This window comes from Podarcis muralis, chromosome 2 (genome assembly GCF_964188315.1).
Source record: "Podarcis muralis chromosome 2, rPodMur119.hap1.1, whole genome shotgun sequence".
Classification (NCBI taxonomy): domain Eukaryota; kingdom Metazoa; phylum Chordata; class Lepidosauria; order Squamata; family Lacertidae; genus Podarcis; species Podarcis muralis.
This window is the reverse complement of record NC_135656.1, coordinates 105,206,992-105,229,791: the sequence shown is the minus strand read 5'-3', so window position 1 is coordinate 105,229,791 and position 22,800 is coordinate 105,206,992. Positions and strand designations below refer to the sequence as shown.

General features: G+C 47.6%; 1 protein-coding gene across 2 annotated transcripts in view; it reads right to left on the bottom strand.

The window, feature by feature from the left end:
• Positions 1-13,291: 13,291 nt before the first annotated feature.
• LHFPL4 (LHFPL tetraspan subfamily member 4) overlaps positions 13,292-22,800 on the bottom strand; it is a 49,996-nt gene continuing 40,487 nt past the window's right edge. Inside the window, exons 2-4 of one of the 2 annotated variants that reach the window (XM_028719724.2) lie at positions 19,298-19,534; positions 15,960-15,976; positions 13,292-14,275 (exon numbers count right to left, since the gene is read on the bottom strand). In XM_028719724.2, coding sequence (XP_028575557.1) covers positions 14,267-14,275; positions 15,960-15,976; positions 19,298-19,534 — 263 coding nt within the window. In that variant the 3' untranslated portion in view covers positions 13,292-14,266. The remainder of the gene's footprint in view (positions 14,276-15,959; positions 15,977-19,297; positions 19,535-22,800) is intronic. The other variant, XM_077925147.1, reaches the window with a different exon arrangement.

The following is a 22,800-nucleotide window of genomic DNA, read 5'->3' as shown; positions in this document are numbered from 1 at the left end:
TTTGCAAAATTCACATTAGGTTTGCTGCTGCTTTGATTGGAACTCAGAACAATACCAGAACAGTACGTTTTTGTTTTTCAAATGCCCAGGGTTGACACTTGACCTCAAGAATTTATAAAAGTAAACTAAAGATCCAATACACAAAACTCGAAATGCTTTATACGTACTGAGCTATACTGAACTTTTTGTTCTAGCCGAGAAGCCAATTTTACCACACCTAATGGTCCCAAGGGGCGCAAGTGGCACTGTGGTCTAAACCACAGAGCCTAGGGCTTGCCAATCGGAAGGTCGGCGGTTCGAATCCCCACGATGGGATGAGCTCCTGTTGCTTGGTCGCTGCTCCTGCCAACCTAGCAGTTCGAAAGCACACCAGTGCAAGTAGATAAATAGGTACCGCTCTGGCAGGAAGGTAAACGGCATTTCTGTGTGCTGCTCTTGTTCGCCAGAAGCAACTTAGTCATGCTGGCCACATGACCTGGCTCCCTCGGCCAATAAAGCAAGATGAGCGCCGCAACCCCAGAGTCGTCCGCGACTGGACTGAACGGTCAGGGGTTCCTTTACCTAAGGGTCCCAAAGATTGGACTTCAAAGCTGTTTGTCTCACATAACCTTCGCGATGGGATGGAATACCAAGCATGGTGGAATATAGTAGACTGAATATCCATCACTGGGAAATGGTATATGTCCCACTTTACCTCCAATGAGCTCAGTGTTATGTATATGGTCCTCTTCCTCCATTCATATTTTTATCCTCAACAACTCTATGAGGTAGGTTAGGCTGAGAGTGAGCGGCTGGCCCAAGGGCACCCAGTGAGTGTCAGGGCTGAGTGGGGGATTTGATCTCCCAGGTCCTCATGCAGTACTCTAACCACTACACCACACTGGCTCCCTTTTCACATGTTCCAGCAGGACAGTGGTTGATTGGACTAATGATATGAACGGGTAGATCCACAGTCTTAACTAAAGTATTATCCTGAACAATAAGGTGCTGTGGTTGATGGTTGGGCTATATTCCCACTGACTAAGGTCCTATTCTCTCTGCACATGGGCAGGCACCCTCTTTGCAGCTGCAGTTTAACCCAGTTAAAAATTGGTTGCCTCCTGGAATCTGGCCCTCCCCTTTGCCTCATTGCTCAGGGCTCAAAGGTGGGAATCACTTTTTCTGGGCTACCCTTTTTTTACTGCTGCATCACAGGGCTGTCTTCATGTTAAGCTTGGGGGTCTACTAAGACCCCCAGGTGCTTTTCCTACAGACTACTTGCAAGTCAGGTGCCCCTCCCCCCTATATTTGTGCTGCTGGTTCTTCGTACCTAAGTGCAGGACCAGACATTTGTCCCTATTGAAATTCATAGAATCATAGAGTTGGAAGAGACCACAAGGGCCATCGAGTCCAACCCCCTGCCAAGCAGGAAACGCCATCAGAGCACTCCTGACATATAGTTGTCAAGCCTCTGCTTAAAGACCTCCAAAGAAGGAGACTCCACCACACTCCTTGGCAGTAAATTCCACTGTCAATTTTGGAATTTACTAAATTTGGGAATTTAGTAAATTTTGGAATTTACTAAATTCGTTTTGTTAGTTTGGGCTAATCTGTTACGGTCATCTTGAATCCCGATTCATACTGGGTCTTCGTAATCACAGCATCCTTTTCTAAGTGCTCACAGACTGACTGTTCTAGGACCTTTCCTGGTATCAAGGTCAAGCTCACCGGTCAGTAGGTACCTTAGGTGCAGCTCATCAGCCCCTGGAGATTTGAGTTTGTTTAAAGTAGCTATGTGTTCCCTTACCACCTCTTTCGCTATCTTGGACTGCAGCTCCCTCCTTGCATCATTTATTCTGTTATCACCGGATGGGTGATAGCTTTCCCTTTGGATGAAGACAGAGGCAAAGTAGGTGTTGAGTATTTCCGCCTTTTCTCTGTCATCCAATAGCATTTCTCCATCCTCTACATGCAAGGGACCTACCACTCTTGCTTTTAAACATAGCCAAAGAAACCTTTTAAAATTATTTTTAACCTCTTGCAAGCCTGAGCTCATTCTGGGATATGGTCCACCTGGCCTCCTCCCTACAAATGTTGGCTGCTTGTGCATGCTCTTCCTTTGTGATTCCCCATTTTCCCATTTCTTATACATCTCAGCACATCTGCAAGCTCCTTATGCAGCCACACCAGTTTCTTCAGGTGCCTCCCACTTTCCTTTCTTGTTGGAATTGTCTGCCTTTGTGCCTTCAGTGTTTCCCCTTTAAGAAACTTGCATCCATCTTGGACTGCTTCCCCCCAGGATGATGAGGACAAGAGGGGAAATAATTAATTCTAGGCAGGGTCTCCTTGCTCTGCGTGCAGAGTGGTGGGTTGCATTGAACGCGCGGCAGCTTCATTGCGCAGTAGAGAAACCATTGGGGCTAGAAGTTGGGGGTTTTTAGCACATCAGAAGGGCGGTGCAGCACCTACTGATACAGCAGTCTTGATATAAGCACAATAAAATTTGGTATAAGCCCATAATTTTCTCCAGGCCCTACTGCTGAGTTACGACCTTTCCCCATGTCTTGCAGGACTAGCGGAATTATTATTAAAAGTTATATGCTGCCCATCATTAAGAGATCATGGGGCGCTTTACAACAAAGCACACAAAATACATAATATAATAACATGGCAACCATAGTAAAGGTAAAGGGACCCCTGGCCATTAGGTCCAGTCGTGGCCGACTCTGGGGTTGCAGCGCTCATTTCGCTTTATTGGCCGAGGGAGCTGGTGTACAGCTTCCGGGTCATGTGGCCAGCATGACTAAGCCGCTTCTGGTGAACCAGAGCAGCGCACGGAAATGCCGTTTACCTTCCCGCCGAAGCGGTACCTATTTATCTACTTGCACTTTGACGTGCTTTCGAACTGCTAGGTTGGCAGGAGCTGGGACCGAGCAACGGGAGCTCACCCCGTCGCAGGGATTCGAACCGCCGACCTTCTGATCGGCAAGCCCTAGGCTCTGTGGTTTAACCCACAGCACCACCTGCGTCCCATGGCGATCATAAAGGTAAAGGTACCCCTGCCGGTACGGGCCAGTCTTGACAGACTCTAGGGTTGTGTGCTCATCTCGCTCTAGAGGCCGGGAGCCAGCGCTGTCCGAAGACACTTCCGGGTCACGTGGCCAGCGTGACAAAGCTGCATCTGGCGAGCCAGCGCAGCACACGGAAACGCTGTTTACCTTCCCGCTGGTAAGCGGTCCCTATTTATCTACTTGCACCCGGGGGTGCTTTTGAACTGCTAGGTTGGCAGGAGCTGGGACCGAGCATCAGGAGCTCACCCCATCGCGGGGATTTGAACCGCCGACCTTCTGATCGGCAAGTCCTAGGCTCTGTGGTTTAACCCACAGCACCACCCGCGCCCCATGGCAATCATACCCTGAAGTAAATCTAGAAAACTTAGCTGCGTATGATCACTGCATGGTTAGCATTCTGTTGCAGACGTGCATTCCAACCTTGCAGCTATGGCTTCAGCCTTTGCTGCAGTTTCATAATCCGCAGGCCCACCACTCCCTCTCGCAGTGAACTCAGGTGGTCGAGCCCCAACAGAACTGGAACCAAAACAGCCGCTGAGAAACTGGGAGGAGGCATCCTTGCGAGTAAGCCTCAGGTTTGCAGAAGAAAACCTGGCTGACAAACGGAACGGAGTATTCCTAAAGAATACTCTGGCCTGCTGGCTGGAACTCAAAACCAGGAGCTCTCCTGTGAGCAGGGGACGGTGCACTGCAACATTTTGTAGTGGAGGCTGCTTGCTCAGTCCTGGAGCTGAGCTCTTAACGTGCGCACCTGCCAGTGCTTAGTCTACATGCAGCCTCTCTGGTCCTTGCTGCCCCTACTGTTTAAGCGGATCCTCTCCCTTGATTCGGGAGTGCATAAACACCTTAATTTTTACCCGTTTGCCCCACAGCGAGGGAGCAAAGAACCTGATCACACAGCCATGCCCAGAATATTCTCTTACCTACACCTGCTGCCCCAGCGCTTGCCACCAGTGTGCCCTTGGCACCGGCAGCATCGTGATCAACAGTCTCCATAGTTACGCAGGCCAGGTTGCCATGGAGACGACTGGAGAAAGGCAGGTAGGCACCAGCTCAAGGTGTAGCAATGAGTCACTGTGGGGAGCAGAGGCAGGAGAGCAGGACGTGTGTTCAGTAGATGAACCGGGCGAATTATTGATGCTGATTTGAAAAACTAATATAAACATAGGGTTTCCCCCTTCACCTTCTTAGAGCAGAAGGGGATGCAGTGGTACCTCAGGTTAAGTATTTAATTCGTTCCGCAGGTCCGTTCTTAACCTGAAACTGTTCTTAACCTGAAGCACCACTTTAGCTAAGAGGGCCTCACGCTGCAGCCGCCACACCATTTCTGTTCTCATCCTGAAGCAAAGTTCTTAACCCGAGGTACTATTTCTGGGTTAGCAGAGTCTGTAACCTGAAGCGTATGTAACCCGAGGTACCACTGTATATCCAAGGAACTGCCTTCTATGATCAGATCACATTGTAAAGATAGGACCAGAGGGAAATCTCTCATGGGAGCTTTTGGTAATCAAGTGGGTTCTCATTTTCTCTCTGCCCTGGCCCTTTTCCTTCCAGGGACTGCAGACAAAGCAGTGTTGCTTGTGGATACTATACATGAAGAAATAAAAAAGATGTTAAGGAGTCCCATAGAAAAGAAACCAGAGGCCTACCTACTGGGTATTTTGGGAAAAGGTATTCCACAAGAAAAGAAAGTAACCTTCCTGTATGCTACAGCGGCGGCCAGAACAATACTAGCCAGCAAATGGAAAAGTGAATTGATTCCCTCCAAAGAGGAGTGGATATGTAAAATGAGTGACTATATACATTTGGCAAAATTAACAGCAGCCATAAGGTCACAGTCAAATCAAAAGTTATGATTACAATGGAAATGCTTTGAAGATTATATAAACACTGTTCACAAAATAATATGTTGATATGTATAGATTAAGACTGTAGAATATGTAAGAAGAATGATGTTTAAATGAGATATGAAAGAAATTCAGGTAAGAAATGCAATGTAAGGATTTAACATAATAGAAAACAGAAATCGGGGTGTGGTGGAGGGGAGCCAAGATAAAAAAGTGTCATTTTTTGTGGTTTTCTTTGGTCAAGTGTCTCTTTTATATCTTTGTATTTCGTATTTTTGTGTATTTTTGTATTGTGTGCATCAGATATTAAAAATAAAAAATTTAAATTTCCCCCCCCTAAAAGGCAGATTGCCTGTGCTGGCCCAGTTCAAGAGCCAGAAGCACAGTGAATATATTTTCCAGAAATGGGTTCTGAGCTGCAACACTTCAGACTACAGCTGGAGAAAGTGGTGGGGTGTGGGTGTGCTGTTTTGAAGGCCAGTAGAGGCTGATGTCCATTGGGACTGGTAGGGCGTAAGGCAGGAGGCCAACAGTAGATGGAGCCAGAGTCAATGACAGGCAGAGTCCACTAATTCTAGTGTCCTCATGCTCTGCCCTGCAGAGTTCTACAAGGGGCAACGTTGAGACCAGGGAGGAGGAACCTGGCAGCCAGTGACAACCCCCCGGGACTGGTTGTAAGTAAGAAGGCAGAGTAGATGAGGGCTTGGTGAGGTCATTTATTTCATGTATAGTGGAACAGCGCTCCATTTGCTCCAATAGACCAGCCTGTACTGGATATGTATACATGAAATAGTCCTCTCTACACCTAGGAAAGTACCACATCAAGGAGCAAGTACTATGTTTAAGCTTTCTCCCTGGTGTGCTAGTTCACTGCATATAGGGAGCGTGCTTTTTTCTTTTATGCTCCTGAAAGACCTACATTGGCTCCCAGTATGTTTCCAAGTACGATTCAAAGTGTTGGTGCTGACCTTTAAAGCCCTAAACAGCCTCAGCCCAGTATACTGAAGGAGCGTCTCCACCCGTATCGTTCTGCCCAGACACCGAGGTCCAGCGCCGAGGGCCTTCTGGCGGTTCCCTCACTGCAAGAAGCAAAGCTACAGGGAACCAGGCACAGGGCCTTCTTGGTGGTGGCATCTACCCTGTGGAACGCCCTCCCATCAGATGTCAAGGAAATAAACAATTATTTGACTTTTAGAAGACATCTGAAGGCAGCATGGTTAAGGAAGTTTTTAATGTTTGATGTTTTATCGTGTTTTTAATATGCTGCTGGGAGCTGCCCAGAGTGGCTGGGGAAACCCAGCCAGGTGGCTGAGGTATAAATAAATTATGATGTCGATGATGATGATGGCAGGATTCTTTTTAAAAAACATTAAAGAATAATGCATCCCTCTGCAATCTGAAGTGGCCCAGAATTCTTTCTCCCCTCAGTCTCCCATCTAACTCTGCTGAATGAGTTAAACAGGCTTTTAAGCTGAGACTTCAGACGGGTGTGTGTGTGTGTGTGTGTGTGTGTGTGTGTGTGTGTGTGTTGGCTGTCGCACTCAACTCTTCACCCCCAGGATCCTCTTAAGAACATAAAAACAGCCTGTTGGGTCAGGCCAGTCGCATCCTGTTCTCACAGCGGCCAATCAGATGTGGGAAACCAGCAAGCAGGATTCGAACACAAGAGGTCTCTCCCTTCCCGTTGCGGTTTCCAGTAACTGGTATTCAGAAGCACTGTTGCCTCCAACTGAGCACAGAGCACAGCCATTGTGGCTATAGTATCCCTCGATAGCCCTCCTCCTCCATGAATTTTGTCTAATCCTCTTTTAAAGCCGTCCAACTCGGCTGCCCTCACTGCCTCTTGTGGGAGGGAGTTTCATAGTTTAACTATCGGCAGCCAGTGTGGTGTAGTGGTTAAGAGCAATGGACTCGTAATCTGGTGAACCGGGTTCGCGTCTCCGCTCCTCCACATGCAGCTGCTGGGTGACCTTGGGCTAGTCACACTTCTCTGAAGTCTCTCAGCCCCACTCACCTCACAGGGTGTTTGTTTTGGGGGAGGAAGGGAAAGGAGATTGTTAGCTGTTTTGAGACTTATTAAAGGTAAAGGGACCCCTGACCATTAGGTCCAGTCGCGAGCGGCTCTGGGGTTGCAGCGCTCATCTAGCTCTATAGGCCGAAGGAGCTGGCGTTTGTCCACAGACAGCTTCCGGATCATGTGGCCAGCATGAGTAAGCCGCTTCTGGCAAACCAGAGCAGCTCACAGAAACACCGTTTACCTTCCCGCCGGAGCGGTACCTATTTATCTACTTGCACTTTGACGTGCTTTCGAGCTGCTAGGTTGGCAGGAGGAGGGACAGAGCAACGGGAGCTCACCCCGTTGCGGGGCTTCGAACAGCCGACCTTCTGATCGGCAAGTCCTAGGCTCTGTGGTTTAACCCACAGCGCCACCCTTGTCCCTTGAGACTCCTTAGGTAGTGATAAAGCGGGATATCAAATCCAAACTCTTCTTCAACTATCCCTGAGGGCAGCAGGGGAGCAGTGCTCTCTTCTTCCCCCAAGAAGGTGCTTTCTGGGCCTGCCCCCCCCCCCCCCCCAGCACTTGCCATTTGAAGCAGCTGCCTTGCTCTGCCCTTATTTTATACTAAAGCAGGTTTGAGGAACTGTTAGCTCCCCTGACATTGCCCAACTCCCAAGTCCCTTCCATTGGTCTCAGCAGTCACAGCCAGGTGCCTAGGATGATGGCGGTTAGAATTATCTGGTCCAGCAATGCTGGAATCTTTAGTTCAGCAACAATCTGGGAAAGGGCCAAAAGTCCCCCAGACCTCTGCTAAAGCATGCAGTGGCAGTGATTCCACTTCCCCACCCGTTCTTCCCTTATTCACATTAACCGTTCTCTCCATGTGGGCTGACTAAAGTTTATAAGAAGAGGCCTTGCTCTGTCCATTTATGCAGCTGGAAAAAGACAGTGACAGAGTTCTTGAAAGAGTCTCGTCTCTGTAGTAGGGCTTTCAATAATATTCCTGGTTTCTTATATTGTGTGGTTTGGGATACTAGGGATTTGCCACTTGCTTTTGTGCTGCTTGCTTATGATTGTATTTTTTAAAAAAATAAAATTTACATTTTCCGTTTCCTCACTTAACACCAAATGGGGGAATCTCAGAATAGGTTTGCGTTGTATGGAACCAGGTCAACAAGAGTGGAAATGCATAAATAAATGTGTGCTGTTTCAATGACAAGGCTTACAACTGTGTCTCCATGCTTCTTTGCAATGCCTTCTCAGTCACTCTTGCGACAACTCCATAAAGTATGTATTATACCCATTTTGCAGTTAGGAGCTGAGGTCTGCCTGAGTCCAACTGGTTTCTTCACAGCTGATGGGACAATTTGAACCAAAGACTCAGCTAGCTTTTCTGCATGGCACCGCAAGAGCAGAAGTGGAATGCCATTATGGCAATTGTGTGAATTTAATGGCAGATTGATAAATGTGAAATAAAAATCCCTGAGGGATGACAACTGCAGAGTGGTGAGCTCTCCAGATTTCTTCCCAAGACAGCAGATAACTGGCCATTTGCTGGCATTCACCAAGAACCTACCTGGGTGTGGAAGGTGTAGCTCCAATTCTGCTCCAAGCCAAGTGAAGCAAACATTTATGGCTTCATCTGATTTTTCAGTCTGAAGTTTCTGTCAAAGGCTTAGTGCAATGAGAGCCCTTTGTTTTAACAGGCCTGTTTGGCGTTCTTTGTCACATCATGACGCCTCCCTTAAAGCCTGAGATATAGGAATGACATTTAGTATGATTTTCAGGGCACAAATCTCTGCTTCAGGTTTTGAACAGCTATTTTCAACCAAAGGGGAAGAAGGTCTAGCAAGTGAGAGAGGAGAGGTGCAAAGTACCTCGTAAGTAATGTCTCCCTTGAGGAAGGACTAATCTCAGTGACACTTGGGTGAGGGCAAGAATTCTCCAAACTGCAGCTCAAACTTTTGTTGCTGTTGTTGTTAAGGGGCAAGGCAAGGTAGGAGACAAATACACTGAATTGTGATATCTGAAGTGCCACTTCTACAATGCTGATCTGTGTTCCCCATGCCATTTCTCTCTCACGTGCACCTACCTACTACCTTCCTTCAGGAAAATAAAAATCTATAAGCAAGTCTACCCATCCAGACCATCATCCTTCCCAAATCAGTGGCATGCATATCCTATCTCCTTGCCTAGCCCTGTGTGGCTTATACTCAGCACTTGGGACAAACTAATTCAGATAAATTCAAAAACCCATGAATTAAACCCAAAAAGAGTTTCTATAATTTCTGGGTGAGCTTTATATTGATTCGTGTTGCGCCGTTTTATCACCTGTCCACCCAGATCTTCTGGGAGCTCTTAGCAAGTTGCCTTCACCATCCTGAATAATTTGTCAGTACCTGCAAACTTGACTGCCTCTCTGTTCACCTGTTCAGATGACTTATGAACAATGTAAATAAAGCCCCAATACACATTGGAGGCCCAGCTCTGACTCCTCTGGGCTGGGTGAGGAGTTCCCAGCAGAAGCTGAGCTAAGCCCAACTCTTTTACTACAGACTGGCTGCTGGAGCCTATGCCTGCACTGGAAAAGGAGGGGACTTCATCACTGCTTATAAATCAACAGGGCTACTGCTGACAGTGGGAGTATGTACAAAGTATGGACAGAGGTTTTGATTGACAGGCTGACAAACATTACTGGCAAGAATATAAAGATAGCCCTACTTGAAATGACCAAAGGCCCATCTATTCCAACTTCATGTTCTCACAGGGAGCAACCAGATGTCATGGGGAAGCCCATAAGCAGGGCAGAAGTACAATAACTTGCTCATGGTTCCTGTAAGTGGTATTCAGAGATACACTACCTCTGATACGGTACGTAGTACACAGCCATCATGACTAAGCCATCATGGATGTGTTTTAAAGTTACTGATCCGTAAGAGGGCCTGGCCTCTTATTCTACAATGACAAAGTGTGCTCCAAGAACCTTTGCTGAGGGCCTTTGTCAAAAACATTTTGGGAGTCCAAATATACAATGTTAACTTCGACCCAGATCTTTGGACACATTAACACTCTTTTAGTGCCAGATTAAACACACCGTTTCTCCTAGGGCATTTGAGGGAATGTGATCACCATGCTTATTGCTGTGTCAGATGTATGTGTGTCGTATTTTACTGTGAAACTTGATGGCTGTTTTTAGTTGTATGTGGAAGCAGCCTAGAGATGTTCTGTATTAGCAATAAATAAATCAAATTATTATTATAATCAATATAACAATAGACAATCTCAAATAATTCTAATAGGTTGATGATGCAGAAACTTCCCTCTGCAGAAGCCATGCCTATTCTTCATAAGCAACGCTTATTCTTCCATAATATCCTTGATCATTTTATCTTTAAAAGCTACAGTGTGTAGCATGTGGGCAGATGTACTGCACCTCCAGGATTCCCTTCAAAGTACAGCCTTCCCTTATTCGCTCATCATGATTTTGTTAGGATCTTAACACCTACAGATACAAAGAAAACCCTTATGTATGTATACTTTTTCTTGCAGTCCCTGCCTCAGTGCCAATTCATACAATCTAACTGCCATGACAAGAAAGGCTGAGTGGATCCATGAAGAATTCTGTGCATGGTGAAGAAGCCAGTTCATTAAGTGGCTAATTGATTCCCATTGAGTGTGTTGCTGCTGAAATCTGGCTGAGTGGCGACAGCTGGTAAATGTAAATTAAAAATGGTGAACTGGGAGCTATACACGCTCACATAACCTGCCCATGCACCAATTGTTTCACCTTGTATAATGCCTGAGTGGTGATGGTGAGCTTTTCTCAGCTAGCCTCTTTCAAAGACATTACAAGACTGGCTCTGATCACCCATTCTTACACATTCCTAAGTGTTTCCTTGCAAATCCGTAGTCTGCAACTGGCAAAGGCCAGGGGGTGGTCAGATCCCCCTCCTCCCCACCTCCAAATCCCAGGGCAAAAAAAAAAAAGAATAAATCTGTTGCTCCCCAGTGACGTGACAGGGTTCTGATCCGATCCAATCCATCTTGAATTTTTATGTTTTCCGGTTAAGGTTTTGTGAAACACTGTATCAAACTTTTTTTTTTGTACTAAAATACAGATATATATTACAGCTACTGTATTCCCTTCTCCACCAATCTTGCCATTTCCGTCGATCCCATTCCTCCCGCGCATGTCACGTAATGGGCGCAAGGGCACATCTTGCCCTCCCTGCCGCCCCCCAACGTAGGGTAAACGTCCTCTGGTGGCTGACAATATGCTCACGAACCCTAGTGGCTTGGGGAGTTGAAGGCTAACCAAGCTACCAGATAACCTTTACTGATTATATTTTGGACTTTCCTAGAACGACCGATGGGAAAGTTGGGCTGAGAATATTAAGGGTGTATGTGCCTGGGCCTACATGGCTGGGCAAGCCTTTAATCTAGTTTAGCTCTGTCCCTCTCTCTCACTTAGATTCCCTAATGTTGCGGAGAGCTGAGATTTAAAGGCCGATCGTGTCAGTGTATACTCAGAAGTTAGTTCCACAGAGTTTGGTGAAGTTTACTCCACAATACATTGAGGCCTGTTGCTTTAAAGAGTGGCTTCTGAAGGGCTAAACTCACATATATATATTTATGTCATTCCTCCCCTCATAATTTGGCTGCGGCTTTTTTGAGGTCATGGAAGGGAGTTTTGCTCTCCACAGAGGCTTGTCAAATGTCCTTTGGCACTTCTGCATAAACCGCGATACTTGATGGCTGGTTATCATTGCACTTGAGCATAACAGGATGTAACCGCACAACCCTTTTGGTTCCCATACTGGCAATGTTTGAGTGGCCTCTTAAGTGTTAATTATTTGGCAAACATAGTGACATGGCCATGCTACGTCGTGCGCTACGTCTCCCACACTGCTGAATCTTCCCTCGGTTTCTTACCGTGTTTCCCACAGTGATTTGTTTAAAACTCTTTGTTTTAATTTTGATTTTTAGCGGCTGGGTGGGGCGCATCCAGTTGGGCTCATGGGTGCTGGGGTGATTAACCCTTTCCTCCGGTGACATTTTTCTGATGAATATCAACACACACACACCCCAAAAGCTGCAATTTACCTATAGGAAAGGTAAATTTCCCTCAGCGGGACAAAAAACACCTTTGGAGGGAGGAATTGTCACCAGGAAAATAGTATTGGGAAAAGAGTTAGCCGTCCACTAGAGCCACAGTCCCAACTGCTTTCGATCCTGGGTGCTATTAAATAGCTGGAGATCCATTCACAGGCCTCCTGCTGTCCTTTCCTCACCCCCAATCCTTGGCCCTTCATGGCCCACCAGCTTTTTGAGCCCATGCACTCCTTTCCCACATGCTCTTTTCGCTTGTTTCCAACCGGGTCCTTCATGCCACTAATTCAGGCCCGGCCCTGCCATTAGGCAAGGTGCTGCAGCCTTCCCCAAGCAACAGATCTTGGGAGCACCGTTACAGGGCAGGCAAATAGTCAATTGTTTTATCTTTTTTACTACTATGCAGGATGCCATTTGGATTTTCTTAGGCCCTCCCTCTAGGTTTTTTCTTTGATTTTTTTTAAAAAATCCAGCCTCCTTTTCTTCTCGCCTTCCTCTGGCTCTGGCCAGAGCAGATTCTTTCTGCTTCTTCAGGCCCTTGGTTCTTTGTGAAGCTGCTCTAAGCTCGCTTCACGGTCCTACAGGCTCCTTGTAATGTCAATAGCTGCTGCTGGTGGGCTGTGTGAAAGGAAGGGGGGGGGGCTTTTGCACAAGGTGAAATGGCGCGTCCGTCCGTGTTGCCACCCGGGGACCCCTCTTTGGCGCGAGGCAAGGTTTCGCTTCGCCCTGCTCTCTGCAGGTCCCTCTTCCTGGTAGATTTGAGGCCTAGCTCTGCCCTGAAGCCTGCTACCGCTTCAGCTAGCGAGAGGCATGGACGTTGTGTTTTATAGTTCTTCAATGGCTACGCTGGACAGGGCAAAAATAGCTGCACCGGTGGAACTACCTCTCTATTCAGCTCAAACCGCGGGGACTGGGTTAGCTGCTACACTGCTGTCGGGATGGTGGGGGCACAGTTGTCCGAACGTCTAAGAAGACCCATTTCTGTCCTAGTCTTCAGCTGCCACCAAGAGCAGGGGAGATCGTGAATGGAGGATCACAATTCTGGTGGGGAGGGCGTCGTGAGGTTGTTTGCTGACATTTGCCTCTCGCAATTACAACACAGAATACCATCCCAGAGCGGGGTGGGGGGTTTGGGCACTAATTCTTGCAGCCAGAAATTCCTCCTGCCTATGGGATTATATCCCGAGTTAGGGGAGCTGCTCTGACCCACTTCCTTCTTTGCCTCGCCCTCCTCTCGAGGTGTAATATTGGTTCCAGCCAGGGAAGTAAAGCATGGACCCCACCAGGTTCGAGGAAAATGCTATTTGGCACGAACCCCGGAACTCAACTGGCAAGGCAGGAGGGAGGTTTTGCTTCCCACCTTTGCTGCGACCTCCTTCTCCCTCTCTCGCTCTCCAAGCCCAAGGGTTACATTCAGTGTTTAGAGGAGTCACCCTACAGGCGGAGATGTTGTCGCACCCCACGGCGGCAGCTGGAGAGAGAAGGCAGCTAGCCAACCCCGATCCTCCCACCCCACCCCGGTCCCCCCTTCGTGGTACAGCTGCATTACCTGGGCAGGATGAGTGGAGAATGCAAAAGTTTTCTGGTGGCTGAAATCCCCAAAGGGAACTGGGTGGGGATTCGGGCTCACCTTACCCTGTTCAGAGACAATTTAAATTTACATGTAAAAGTATCAAATGGGCCAGTCTCAGGCGCCGGGCGGCCCCCCGTGGGCCGGAGGGCGGGCAAAGTTGCTGAAAGGTTAAAAATGGAGAAAGACTTGGCAAGGAGGTGGCCCTGGCAGAGTCTGTTGCAGCGGTAGCGTCTTGGCACCAGTTCTTGCTTGGTTCTTGGGAAGGAGGGTGCTGGGAAACGCCCTGGAAGCTTTTCCCGGAAAGGCTGGGATCCCTTTGAAAAGAATGTGTTAAAAAGTCCCAGGGGCGTCACTTCTGTGAAACACCAGGTCGGAGTGTGCGCATCGCCTCGTCCCCCAATGTGGTAGGTTTGGGGTAAGGGTAGGGGTACCGGCGTCACACTCTCCTCCATCGGCAGCCAATCAGCAGAGGGGGCAGAGGCCAAAGCTGGCAAATCATGAGGGATGGACGTGTCTCCGGAAGTGGCACGCAGGTGAGGTCTGCAGATTCTGAGGCTTCGAGTTGGACGTTTCCCCCCCATTGGCAGCAGCGAAGGAAAGGCAGTGAGGGAGGTGGGGAGGGAGGAGGAAGGATGAGAGAGTTCAATCCAGATACCAAGGAGAGAAGGGCCCTCCTGCCTCTTCTACATTATATCCTCTGCGGAGGAGAAAACACAAGAGCGTCACCAATATAAACAAGACTGCACAGAAGCTGGCAATAGGAGTGCTGTATGTACTCTTGCTTGGGGCGGGCGGTGGTGGCAGCGGTGGAGAGAACAGCTAAAATTCTGCATTCAACATAAGCCCAAACCCTGCATCGAGGAAAGCTGAATTCTGTGGATAGTACCTTATGCGAATTGACAACTGCTAGATTTCCTGCTATTTGCATGGAGGGGTTAGGAGGTATGTGTGACCCTGGCTGTTGTCACTCCAAAAGCTTCTGAGATGTCAGTTTCACTAGGCACTTTCAAGCTTATCTTCACAGCCATAGTGGGTAGAGCAGGCTTCCTCAAACTCAGCCCTCCAGATGTTTTGAGACTACAATTCCCATTATCCTTAACCACTGATCCTGCTAGCTAGGGATCATGGGAGTCGTAGGCCAAAAACATCTGGAGGGCCAGTTTGAGGGAGCCTGGGCTAGAATCTTAGTGGTGATCTTTTCCTTTTTTTTAATGAAATTGAGAATGTTTAGTTCTGTGCCCCAATACTCAGTTCAACTGTTATACAGAATTGTGATGTACACAAATGCTAACAAAGGAGTTATGTTTATCCCCACCAAGCCCTCAGCTCAAGTTGCTATGCTTCGTCTTAACCCCAGGCTGATGGCCCATTCCAGGCCCTGATACTCAAGGTGTCAATTTAGCCCCACTTCCTCAATTAAAGTCACTCTGAACTGTTCTCTAACACAGTGATGTAGATGAAGGAACAAGAAGCATTTGCCTGTGTGCAAGACTGCATGTGTGCACCCAATCTGCACCCGAATCTAATTTCTGTTTGCGTATGAGACTGGGCAAATGACCCGATGACCAATTTTTTAAAAATGGCACCAACTTCCTTATATATTAGTAGCAGATATGCCTGGCAGGTCTGTGCTTCAGAAGCTGCCTTAGTTAAAGGACGGGCTCTGCTCTGTGAGGCAGGGTTGACAACAAAGGGCGTTCGGTTTCCCTTTAGGTTGTTCCTTCAGGGAGATATGGGGCACCCCACCAAGTCAGGATACAGAATCGTCGGCCCAGCACTGTAGGCGACAGGCCTGTGACCAGGGTGATAGCCTGGAAGAGGGGAAGTTTGGTTTGGTGGTGTTTCCCCTGTGTGAGAGACGGCAGGGAGGGTTGTTGAAGAGGCATCACGATCTTCCACCTGCCCATGTGGGGTGTGCCTAGATCCTAATCTCACAGCTATATATAGTGAGACCAGATGTTGGTGCTGCAATGACTGGAGATGTCTGAGTTTGAAGTGTTGGGAGCTATACACTGCAGTGATGCAGCGCCATGACCCTCCGTGGGCTGGTTCACATCCTGAGCACTGTATATGCACAAATAGTCAGGGGAACAAGGGCTTGCGACAACACAAAGAGCCCGCGAACCTGCCTACTTGTAACTCCCATTTCCCCAGACAAAGAGGAGAGGGGTAGACGGGTGAGACAGCATGGAACATAAATGTGTGTCCGTGCACTCAACTCTCGCACTCGCACTCTCATTCTCTTAAGACGAAAAGTGGGGTAGTCTCCTCCTAACACAGTACAGATATGTGGACAGGGACATGACAGAACTAGGCTAGGCCTCCACTAACAGGTGTAGCACAGACCAGGCCGCGAGGCCACACCGACACAAAGAACTTACCGCAGTGCCAACAAAATCTGTTGAAAATATAAAAAGAGAAGGTTAGGGTTGAGCTCTGGCTTCCAGGGGTTCCCTAGCAGACTTATTTCCTCACTCAAAAGCTTCCTTGGCTGTTCTGATTGCCTCGTGGGGTGTGATGGTGCAAATGTCACAAGAAGCACCCTTTGATGCTCTGCGACTTTCAGCCTAATCATGGGCTATAAATGTTCAGAAACGGGCACCATTAAGTTCAATGGGATTTTCAGTTTATTATTACTACTGCTACTACCACTCTGTTTTAAACAATTCTGCAGTTTGTGTTTTAGTGTTGCGGCTTTCTGTTTTTGTTTTATTACTTAAGATTAATTTCATTTTTCATTTGGGAATACTTTTTTGGTAGAGACTTTATTTTGCTCTACAACTCCAGCACGGAAGTGTGCAGCTATTCCTTTAAAAAAGAAAAAAAGCAGAGGGACAGCAGAAAGGACATCACCTGTCTTCCTGCTGCTGTTGCTGCTGCAGCAGCAATATTTATTTTTCTTTTCTCCCTTGCCTCATGGCATGTGAGGTTGGACAAAGTCTGCCAACTCTTCCAACCAGCTCTTGCAAGCTCTGCCTTTAAAATCCACTTGATCTGCAGGAGAAGCAGCTCTGCAAATTATCACTGACTTATTGCAGATAAATCCTCGGGAATAAGGAGTCACTGCAAAGCTAGCAAACAAAGGAAAGGATACAAGGCTGCTTAATTTGGGTTGGGAAAGGGTTAATGTGACTTATTCATCCCTTGTTTGAAAAAGACCTGGGGAAGGTACTGTATTTTTCGCTCTATAAGATGCACCAGACCATAAGACGCACCTGGTTTTTGGAGGAGGGAAACAAGAAAAAATAATATTCTGAATCTCAGAAGCTAGAACAGCAAGAGGGATCGCTGCGCAGTGATCCCTCTTGCTGTTCTGGCTTCTGGGATAGCTGTGCAGCCTGTATTCGCTCCATAAGACGCACACACATTTCCCCTTACTTTTTGGGAGGGAAAAAGTGAGTCTTATATGGCAAAAAATATGGTAATTGTTTTCGGGAGCCGTCACTGTAGGGCCCACAGAGGACAGGGCAGAGGATTGGCGGTTTGCTGTAGGATCTACTGACCTCAGGACAAGTGTGCGCAAGGAATATTTTGCTTTTTCTCTCTGTGCATCGACAAAAAGCAGGGATTTGCTTGGCTCGCGGTTCCCTCCCAGCAGCAGTGACTGCTGCTCAAGCACTTGGGTTCCGGCTGGCGAGACTGCCTTGTCTTGATTCGAACAGATGGACCAAGCCCGGAGGCCAGGAGATTTATTATGATTAATTACATTTCCAATTAGGCACCTTCGGTTTCCCTGGCTCCCACCCAAGCCTCGGCAAGGCCAGGGGAACCAGAAGCAGAAACAGAAGGTGGCCGCTGTTTTCCCTCCATGGCCTAAAGGACTCAGAGTGGCAGCAGCAGAACCCTGGAGTTTGAATGCACCTTGGTCCAAAAGTGGAGGGCCGGGAGGCTGATTTAAAGAGCACAAATGGTCTCTGTGTGTGAGAGGAAGATCCTAAGTCTGTGTATAGGGATGGGAAAGTCCGTTGATTTCAGTTTCTCTCCGTTTCTCAATTTTCTCTAGTCTTAATTCAGATCACACATTTCCACATCGGTTTGCTATATATATAAATCAGGGCCGGATTTAGGTTTGATGAGGCCCCAAGCTACTGAAGTTAATGGGGCACATTATATGTCCAGCTGTCCTTTGCCAACAACAAATTGTCACTGTTTTTTGGTGTTGAATATATGCTATATGGTAATTTATGGACCTAATAGGTATCTAAAGGCATTTGCCACTGTTGCTGGTTGTAGGTTTTATTTTATTTGCTTTTTATCTTATATTTTGGAAATGTATATCCAGTTTTTTCCCCCTTTAATTTTTTTGGGGGGCCTCCAAGAGAGTGGGGCCCTAAGCTATAGCTTGTTTAGCATATACGTAAATCTGGCACTGATACAAATTCAGTCGTACCTTGGATCCCGAACGCCTTGTGACAAGAACATTTTGGCTCCTGAACGCCGCAAACCCGGAACTGAGTGTTCCGGTTTGCAAACGTTCTTTGGCAGCCGAACGTCCGATGCGGCTTCCGATTGAGTGCAAGAAGCTCCTGCAGCCGATCGGAAGCCGTACTCCTTGGTTGTCAAACCGTTTTCGACAGTTGAACGGACTTCCAGAATGGATCCCATTCGGCAACCGAGGTACGACTGTAATAAAAACAGGGGTTTCTCCTAATACAGACGTTTATACACCATTTTACAACCGTGCACACATTTTTGCAAAGTGTTTTCGCCTCATAATGCATTTCTAAAAGGTTATTTTCAGGAATGTGTGCATTTTATGCATGATTCACATTTTTGTAAACTTAATGGTGCACCTTCTCTTGCCATTCCAGCCCTTGCAGCAACTACTTCCTTGGGTGGGAGTAGTATTGGCTGAAAATGAAAGTTAGTCTGGCCTTCATCATGAAGGGGTGTGTGTGTGTGTTTGTGTGTGTGTGTGTGTGTGTGTGTGTGTGTGTGTGTGTGTGTGTATCAGGCATAGGCAAACTCAGCCCTCCTGATGTTTTGGGACTACAACTCCCATCATCCCTAGCTAAGAGGACCAGTGGTCAGGGATGATGGGAGTTGTAGTCCCAAAACATCTGGAGGGCCAAGTTTGCCTATCCCTGGTGTATATAATCAGGTGTGGGGAGCCTTTGATGCTCCACATGTTGCTGAACTACTGCTCCCACCATCCCCAAACACTGGCCATATTTGCTGCGGCTCAGCAACATTTGGAGGGCCAAAGGTTTCCTAAATCTGGTATATATAATGAACATGGAGACACCGTTTACCTTCCCGCCAGAGCGGTACCTATTTATCTACTTGCACTTTGACGTGCTTTCGAACTGCTAGGTTGGCAGGAGCAGGGACCGAGCAACGGGAGCTCACCCCGTCACAGGGATTCGAACCGCCGACCTTCTGATCGGCAAGCCCTAAGCTCTGTGGTTTAACCCACAGCGCCAGGAAAGGTAGGCTCCCTCTATCTAAGGGCAGCCCAACTGTTCATAGCAAGTGGGCCGCAAGAGTACTTCTACACACAACTCGTGGGCCGCACCCTGCCTTGTCACCCTCCCACCTCCTCCTAAAAGCTGAGGAAGCGCTAACTATGCTTTGGGAAGGAGGCGGGAGGACTCTTGGACCTTGTCAGAGCCCTCACACCTCCTTTCCAAAGCTCTACCTTCTGCACTCCCGATACCTGCTTCACGGCTTGAGGAAGCTCTGCTGCATCACAGAGGGGCACGGGGAGGGCGACACTCACCTTTGTTCTCTGTTTTGAGCTCCTCGTGAAGCAGGTCATTCTGCCGGTTGCCGAGGACAAAGGCCAGGAAGGAGAGGATGAGGGCATTCAAGATGCCAATGATGGCTAGGATGTAAGCCCAGCGCACGGAGCAGTCGCCCAGCGAGTACTTGCCCGTCTTCTCCCCACACATGTCCCTGACGGTCTCTGAATCCCAGCCATCTGGGAATATCATGCAGCCCAGCACCAGGCAGAGAGCTGGATGGAACAAAGAAATAAACAGGGGTGGGGGTGGGGAAGGCATGTGGTTAACGCAACAGGGCTGAAATAAATTGCTCTGCTTTGCAGTCTGGAAAGGAGTAGGGACCTTTGCAAGACGTATAACGAGTACCGTATTTTTCGCTCCATAAGATGCACCAGACCACAAGACGCACCTAGTTTTTGGAGGAGGAAAACAAGAAAAAAAATATTCTGAATCTCAGAAGCCAGAACAGCAAGAGTGCACAGTGAAAGAAGCAATTCTTCTTGCTGTTCTGGTTTCTGTGATAGCTGCGCAGTCTGCATTCACTCCATAAGATGCACACACATTTCCCCTTACTTTTTAGGAGGGAAAAAGTGAGTCTTATAGAGCAAAAAATACGGTATATACCGGTAGGCTTCCCCCACAAACCATGTGCCAAAGGGTTTGACTCTTACCCAGGTTTGGTTCCCTTTATACAAGGAGGTCACTAGAGGCTTTTTCAGCATTTTGCGACATTTGTGTTTGTTTGCAAATATACAGGCTGCGCATAGGTGGAGGTGCAGCTGAAACACTCCCGACAGGCAGACACAGTTCACAGCTTCCACATCCGATCTCTAGCAGTTGGGCGACGTAGCGTCCTAAGATACTCACAGAGCCCAGAGGCAGATCTCTGCTCCTCTCTTTCTCAAAATCATCCCTTGTCCGTGGTTTCCTATGTAATTGCAAGGAAGGCATCCTTCTCAGTTCTGAGGGTTGCACAGATAGAGGCCTTTTGGACCATTTACCGTATTTTTTGCTCTATAAGACTCACTTTTTCCCTCCTGAAAAGTAAGGGGAAATGTGTGTGCGTCTTATGGAGCGAATGCAGGCTGCGCAGCTATCCCAGAAGCCAGAACAGCAAGAGGGATCCCTGCTTTCGCTGCGCAGCAATCCCTCTTGTTGTTCTGGCTTCTGAGATTCAGAATATTTTTTTTGTTTTCCTCCTCCAAAAACTAGGCGCGTCTTGTGGTCTGGTGCATCTTATAGAGCGAAAAATACAGTACCTGTTGTTTTCACAACGAAGGAGGGACCTGGCAGCTTTGCCAAGGGACTATTAAGACAGACTCTAGTCCAGCCGTTCAGCCTCCGACTCTCACAACAATACTTTGTTCTATGCAAATTCTCAAGCTCGCTTACATAACCCAAATTCTGCACCAAACAGAGACTGTATCTGCAACTTGCACTACTATATTATGCACTTTTAAGTTTGTCATGCATGTATGCATCTATTCTGCCCAGTGCTGGCGGGGGGGGGGGGCGGTACCAGGAGCTTGTCAAAGAATTCACATCCTGCCCTCAGACCACTGAAAGCCTTACTCAGCTGCTATCCAAGGGCTCAGGTATTGCTCACATGTTTTCAGGTTCTATCCTTACATCCATAAGGTCTAGAAACTTTTTTTAAAGACAGAGGCTAAGCTTCTCAGAATGTCGTTGTGCTGTAGGATATACACAAAAGCCTTAGCGTTGGTGGGAAAATGTATGACGGGAGACTAAAATAGGTGCGTTGAGCTATTTAACAGGAGATATCGAAAGGAGATAGGACAACAGTCTCCTAATATTTTAAAGGGTCCCGGAAATGAGATGTGGCTTTGACCTTTTCCACCAAGACCAGCCCAAAAAGAAAATCCTTTTTAAATATAGGAAGGCATGTTTAGACGAAACACCAAGGGAAAGGGGCTGGTGACAAGCTAGATTCTCCTCCCTTGGATTGCTGCTTCATTTCTGAAGAACGAGGAGCTGGAGCTCGAAGCAGACCCCACTTTCCCCATAGAAACCCTCTTGTATGGCGATGAACCACGGTTACTCATTTGCAAAGGAAATGTGCTCTCTGTGTGCTTAGGGGCGCTTAGTTTTTAATTACTTCTGCAGATTGCTGCCAGCAGCCCCGATCTTGGTGGATTGCAAGAGAAAAGGTGGGGTGATTTGCATAGGCATCCGTCAAGAGATGCTGCAGGTATAGAATAGTCTGTCTCCCGGACCACGCTTTTGTCTGTATAATCTGCTTTGCCTGTTTCCGCTGTGTGGGATCCTACAGCCAGAGGCTTTTTTCCCTGCATGACAGCAGCCCAAGAGTTCCTTTTTGTTCATTCGTATCGAGGTGCTTGATTGACTCCAACTCGTTTTCGGTCAGACTGCATCACGGGGTTGAGGATAAAGAAGAGAGGAGGCTGCAGGTTCCCCATTGCCACCCCACTCCGCCAGAAGCTCAGGCCTCGTTCACCAGATTGTGTGCTGCTGATACAGTGTGGGGCGTTGTGTTTACACCTTCCCCTGTAGACCACCCTCTGCTTTTGCAGCACAACCTCAGTTGTGGGACCTCTGCCTGGGCTGAATGTGGAGGGAGGAACAAGCCTGGATGGAGACATATGAAACCGGCACTGGGTGTGCGGAAGGATGCTCATTAGCTAGAACCAGACAGGAATATGAGTCATCATCCCAGCTATTCTTACCTTGACAAGATGCTTATATATACATACACACACACTCAGGTACAACACAGAGCAAGGGGAGGAGGGGAATTCTTTTAAAATCTCGGCTAAGGAGGTTCGGGCGGAAGCTAGGGTGGGAGAGGATAGGAGAGGTTTAAAGACCTATAACTAAAGAAGACACTGTATTTTCCACCTTTTAAAATAATTAAGTCGACCTAAATGGCTCTATCCCGCCCACCTGGCTGAGTTTCCCCAGCCACTCTGGGCAGCTTACAGCATATATAAAAACACAACTACTCTATTCCGAACTTTAAAATGCTAAGCGTAATGCTGGTGGTCAACAAAAGAGGTTCAAAGACTCTCTCAAGGCAAATCTTAAAAAAATGTAGTATAAACACCGGCAACTGGGAAACAATGGCCTGCGAACGTACCAATTGGAGAACAGCCTTTACCAATGGTGTCATGGGCTTTGAAGACGCTTGAACTCAGGACAAAAGGGAGAAATGTGATAAGAGGAAGCCACACTTGGCAAACCCTCACCATGATCAACTTCCGCCCGGAAACCTATGTCCCCACTGTGGAAAGACATGTGGATCCAGAATTGGCCTCCACAGTCACTGTTAAGGCCATGTTCATGGAAGACAATCTTACTCGGCTACGAGTGATTGCCAAAGAAGAAGAATATAAAAACACAACAAAACATCAGACATTAAGAAACACAATACAGTGGTACCTCGGGTTACATATGCTTCAGGTTACAGACTCCGCTAACCCAGAAATAGTACCTCGGGTTAAGAACTTTGCTTCAGGATAAG